Genomic DNA, 6,027 nt, shown 5'->3' on the forward strand with positions numbered 1-6,027 from the left:
AACCTTGAATCTTAGTTTATTAGATTGAATTAATACAGCCTAAATTTCAAATAAAATACCTCTTATTTTTATTAAATAAAGAATTTTTTTCTTTCAAAATACAAACTACAAGATATACGAAAACAATACTGTCCAATTCAATCGACAATAAATATTTATTGACATTTGTTATTTTTCATAGTAATATTTTTTATAACAATTTATCATTGTCAATAAACAACACAGAAGTTCACTTTTTATATCAATTAATCTTTTATATTGACATTAAAAATCTATCACAAAAGTAATAATAATGTCATGTTTACAATGTCAATCATGCTTTAACTGTGACACTTTCTAGACGTCACTAAATTGCATACATTGACACCTTCTTCTTGTAGAAACTTAATAAGTAAATTTGGGTCATAAATAAATAACTCCTAGCCAAATCAATAATAAAAAAGAAAAAAGAAAAAAAATTTCATACAATTCTTCCAAAAGTATATATTCAAACAATATGATTTACTCAACCCTAAAACTATGCATACTAAAAACAAATCAATGTATTTCAAAATGTAATTGCAAGAAATAAGTCACACATTACAAGACTCATGTAATAGAAACTTAAATGAGTAAAAATTGGGTAATTGGTATGAAGTAAATTTTGGTGAGGGGTTATTTATATAGTTTGACAAGGTGGTTAATATCAAAAGGGTAAGTGTCACCAGCTTGTTTGGCATTAAAGGCTCTACTTGCTACTAATCTAAATCCAATTTCAGTTGGATGAACTCCATCCCAAAACATATAATCCATCCTATTCCCACATACTTTTCCAAATGGATCACATTGCATTCCCCCTACTTCAACTTCACAGCATGGAGCATCTAGTACCTTTTTACCTGCAAATATATGTATATATCTTTTGTTTATTTTCTCAATTATATATAGATTTATTTTCAAATCAAAAACTATCATTTCAACCAATTATTTACATTTAATATGTTTAAATTTCAATCTTCTATGGAGAATCATGTTTCAATGAGTAGGAGAAGCTCTTTATTATTTTATATATAGAAACTTATTTGGCATGATGATTTTTTTAAATGTTGTTCTTATTAAAAATCAGGGAAAAAAAAAGAGAAAGAGATAAATAAATAATATTTCTTTGTTTTGAATGCATTTTCTTAGTTAGAAAGCATAACTTGATATATTGCATCCTATTTTCTAAAGTTAATACATAGAATAATAAGTAATTTTTCTTTTCTTTTTTTTCTTTCTTTTTTTTTGTTTTTTTAAAATGCAGATATCATTAAATAGTTTTCTAAGTAAAATCAGAAAGGGAAAGAAACAATCAAAAGGTTGTTTGGCAATTGTTCTAAAAATATATTAGTAGGAACACTCTTTTATTGACTCATAAAGGTACCCATTAAAAATCACAACTCATAAGGCTACAATTTTAGGGAAAAAAATCAAATTTATTTAATAAAAATAGATTTTTCATGAAAATAAATGTACTGAGGGAAAAAAAAACTTCAAATAATGGAAGAAATGGGGTGTGTGGATAAAAAGCTTTCATCTCATATTAAAGGGTAAGAATATGCATGTATATATAAGGTCATAGATTAATGTAACTTTTGTAAATTAAAGGACATATGCATACACTAGATAATAAGTTTAAGAATATTAATGAAACTTTTAAATATTTTTGGATATTTTTAAAACAAAGTATTAAAATATTCGAGGGTATTTTCCATAATTTAACCGAATGATATTTAAAAAGCAAAAAACTAAAAATGTTATCTCCTACCTATTTAGTTGAATCAATACTAAATTCATATTGCTTGATTAAGAAGAGAAGAGAAGAGTAATTTATAAGAAAAGTACTTACCATAATCTGAAGGGTCAATAGTGGAAATTTTGAAGACATCAATGAAAGTAAATTTAGCAGCAGGCAAGTTAGTATTAAGCTGTTGAACAAGAGACTTGAGGCCATCATTGAAAAGTTGAATAGCACTGTTCATTTTGTCAACACATGGCAGCCCTCTATGCTCAAAGTTAGCCCTTGCATATGGAGTACAACCTATGGATCCCACTCCAAATATGGCCACCTTTCTTGCTCCTTGATCATATAGAATCTACATTTAATATTTTCCCCAACAATATTAAATAATCAATTTTTTGTTATGTCACATTTTGATGGTGAAAAGAGTGTAGTATATATTGATATAATTAAATTAAGTGTAGACTTTGTTTGATAACTATTTAGATCTCATTTGATAATGTTTTCGTGTTTAATTTTTTGTTTTTGAACTTTATGCTTGCGTTGTTTCATTTGATAAAATTTAGTTTTTTTTTATTGGAAATTGTACTTTTTTTTTTTTTCACAATTTCTTAATCATGTTCATTTGAATTCTTATCCAAACTATAAAAAACAAATAAGTTTTTAAGAACCACTTTTTTTTTTAATATTTAAAACAAACTTGCTTCAAATTTTGAAAACACGTCTAAAATGTAAACGAATAAAATAAAGAAACCAATAGGTGGAAGTAATATAGATTTAATTTTCAAAATCCTATAAATCAAAAGTCGAATGTTTACCAAACAGAGCGTAAGATTTTCATCTTTAATTGAAAAAGAAAGAATTGAATTTATAACCAAATTAAAATATAAAAAAGAAATTAAAAACAAAACTACCTCGTTAGTTTTCAAATCCTATCGTTGATTATTTTAAAGACACTTTCAGAAAAATAGATATCAAAACAAAGAAAAAAATTCATAGGTAGGTAAAAGTTAACGTACATAAATTTGGAAAATTATTTTAAATGGTAAAACTGTTGAAAATATTTACAAAATATAACAAAATTTTAGAATATCTTGTAAATATTTTTTTATATTTAAAAACAGCCCTTCAAAAACCAAATAATTATGTTTTAAATTATTTTAATTAAGTGGGGATTTAGGGAAGAATATATAAGAGAGAATAATGATACAATTTTTAAGGAAATTAACTAACCTTCAATTGGGTGGAGAGTTCTTTGTTTAGAGCAATGGCATATGCTTTTGGAGAATATTGAGAACTTGTCTGGTAGAGTTTTGGCATAAAAAAATTATTAAGGTAATCATTGCTTCCAATTTGAATTGTATATAAGCATCTTTTAAGATAGCTTGTAATTTTTGTTTTGCTTCCCAATAACCCATGCATTTGTGAAATTGTGTAATTGTGATTCTCCAATTGCTTCTTGATGCTTGATACTTGCCCCTACAAATACATAAATAACAAATCATGATTCAATCTCGTTGTATATATATATCTTAGAAATTCAACATTCTACGTCTAACTTTACGTACTTAATCAAGGTCTCATTTTGATAACGATTTCATTTTGAATTTTTTTCCTTCTGAAATTTGTGTTTGTTTCCCCCAAAACAACAGAAACAAGTTTTAAACTACTTCTTTAAATTTCAAAACTTAACATGGTTTTTAAAACATCTGCGTAAAGTTGATAACAAAACATAAAACATATATATGGATGTACGTAATTTTCAAAAACTAAAAGACAAACTATTATCAAACGGAGCCCATCACTATTAACTCAGCATATGTGCAGTAGTTACGAGAGACACACATAGATGTGTATATATAATCACCAATGTGTTAAAAAATTTGAAACCTCCCATCTACAAGTTGAATTAAAAAAAGAAAAATCCATTTCCACCCATCAAGTAAAAATAAAGGTCGTATCGCATTATCTCGAGTTTTAGATAAATGATTGAAGGAAAATTAATGAAATGAAGGACTATCATTTATTTTAAGTTAAAATATCATTTTGGTCTTTGTATTTGTAGTTCCATTTCTTTTTAGTATTTATACTTTTAATTGTTCAAATATAATTTCTATACTTGCCACAAATCTTAATTTAGACGTTATATATATATATATATATTCAAAATTTAATGAAATAAATGTTAATACACACTACTTTGATTTACTTTTGGAAAAACGAGCAACAAACTAAGACATAACTTAAATTTAAGATTTATGTATTTATTGAAGATACATGAGTTCAACATTTAAATATAGTGGCTAAAAAAATCGAAGTACATAAATCAAAACAATAATAATTTAATCATGATTTTATATGTTAAGTTAGGAACGAAGACATTAAACGCATTTTTGATTTATGATATTTTAGAGCTCCTATACATAATCTAAAGTTAATTATTGTTCTCTCCCCATCAATAGACAATAGAATAGACTAGGATAATAAGGACATCATACTATATTATATATAAGTAGAAAGTCCTAAATATTTATTGACATTGGTAGTGAAGTTTTACGGAGAATCAATAGACAATACATATTAACGATGAAGAAGTTTAAAGTTAATTACCAGTGTTCTTCCAGTTTCACGGAGAATTCCTGCACCTCCAGATGCATAGTTTACACCTTTCAAAATAGTCCGACTCTTTGTTATCTTAAATGGTGGAATGTAATCCCGAAACCCTAAAAATTTAGCTGAAAAAAAGAAAAGGCTCATTCTCAATCTTCTCTACCTTACATGAATGATTTGATGATCGATATTGTCTCATATCTATGTTATATAGTGGGTTATAGTTGTCTAAACTTTCATCCAATGAATCAAACCTAAGAATTTGAGTCTAGGTCAAATCTTCAGCCTTTTAGGATCGAACTAGCTAGGTCGGTGATGAGAGTAAAGTAGAATGTCAAAGAATTTGTATTGTGATATATCGGTTAATACTTTAAGCATGATTGTTATATTTTCGATGGATTGTATAAATGAAATAGGAGGGTGGAATTGATGAATTACAAACCGATGAAATCAGGAACATTGCGGCCATTGGTGAATCTGCCAGTGGGAATGCTTTGTTTAGAGAAGTCAATGCCATAAGGCTTATAATCAGCTCTTGCATTACCATATTCCCTTTCCAACATGTCATTGTTATTTCCATTGTCTGCTTGAGAATCTCCAAATACAAAATAACAACTAACTTTCTTTTTTGATGATGATGATGCTCCATCAACATATTTATTCTCTAATAATAATCCTCCAATTATTATTATTAAACAATAATACACCATCAATAATTCTCCCTTCATTTCTGCACAAGTTTTATTTTCCCAATGTTAGTTCCAAAATTCAATTTAAAAAAAAAAAAAAAACTATAGGTCACGAGTTATTTTTTAAGTATTGAAACCACTCTTAGAAAAAAAGACAGACATTTGGTTTTCTATTTTTGAAAATGAACTTTTCTATGTTTTGTCGTTACTTCGATTGATGTTTTACAAAATCAAGTCGTTTTTTTTAAACAAACAAACAAGGAGTTATTCTTGGATATTTGTTCTTGTACTTAGAATTCGACTAAAAATTCAAATATTTTTTTTTTAAGAAAATGAAAGTCATACGGGAAAATAGAGGAAAACATGCATAAATTTTAAGAAAAAGACAAAAAAACAAAAAACAAAATTATTATCAAATAAGACCTAATATTTTTGTTTCTCATTTTTATTTTTCTAATAAAAATAGTGTCTTTTTTTTCTTTTTTCATTGAAAAAAGTACACATATTTCGTAATGATTTCTTGTTTCTTAGTCCTTGATTTATGTTTGAGAAAGAAAATTGAAAGCAACAAAAAAAAATGATTTAGGTTTTATTTAATAATCATTTTGTTTTTTTTAATGTCTGAAAATTATGCCTATAAATTTATTATTTTGTTATATAATTTTTAACAATGTTTTCAAAAACCAAGACAAAGTGTGTAAATTAAAAATGATAGTGTTTAAAACCTGATTTTATTTTGAAATTTGGGCTAGAATTCAATTCTATTACTAAGAAAATGAAAACCATAATAAAAAATGTTGAGAAATAATTACCAAACAAGGTTTTAATTTTAAAAATGTTTCAAAAAAAACATGAAACGAAAGTTATTATATCCATTTCTTTCTCTGAAAATTTAAAACAGAAACATTATTATCCAACTCATAAAGCATTTATTTTAGAAAACATTGTAATTATAGAGGTAATAAACAA

General features: G+C 26.0%; 1 protein-coding gene across 1 annotated transcript; it reads right to left on the reverse strand.

Annotated features, from left to right (window-relative positions):
* Positions 1-654: 654 nt before the first annotated feature.
* Positions 655-5,097, reverse strand: LOC120080617 (GDSL esterase/lipase At1g29670-like). The gene is made up of 5 exons (XM_039035348.1): positions 4,812-5,097; positions 4,370-4,494; positions 2,993-3,238; positions 1,868-2,114; positions 655-878 (listed from the first exon to the last, which is right to left on the reverse strand). Exons 1-5 carry the CDS (start codon positions 5,095-5,097, stop codon positions 655-657), a joined length of 1,128 nt encoding a protein of 375 aa, XP_038891276.1.
* Between the last annotated feature and the right edge of the window lie 930 nt (positions 5,098-6,027).

The sequence above is a fragment of the Benincasa hispida genome, chromosome 6 (genome assembly GCF_009727055.1).
Source record: "Benincasa hispida cultivar B227 chromosome 6, ASM972705v1, whole genome shotgun sequence".
Classification (NCBI taxonomy): domain Eukaryota; kingdom Viridiplantae; phylum Streptophyta; class Magnoliopsida; order Cucurbitales; family Cucurbitaceae; genus Benincasa; species Benincasa hispida.

Coding starts and splice junctions, on each gene's coding strand:
- LOC120080617 (XM_039035348.1), bottom strand. CDS start 5,097: ATGAAGGGAGAATTATTGATGGTGTATTATTGTTTAATAATAATAATT. Junction 4,495..4,811: donor CAATGTTCCTGATTTCATCG/GTTTGTAATTCA, acceptor TCTTTTTTTCAG/CTAAATTTTTAGGGTTTCGG. Junction 2,115..2,992: donor AACTCTCCACCCAATTGAAG/GTTAGTTAATTT, acceptor TATTAAATGTAG/ATTCTATATGATCAAGGAGC.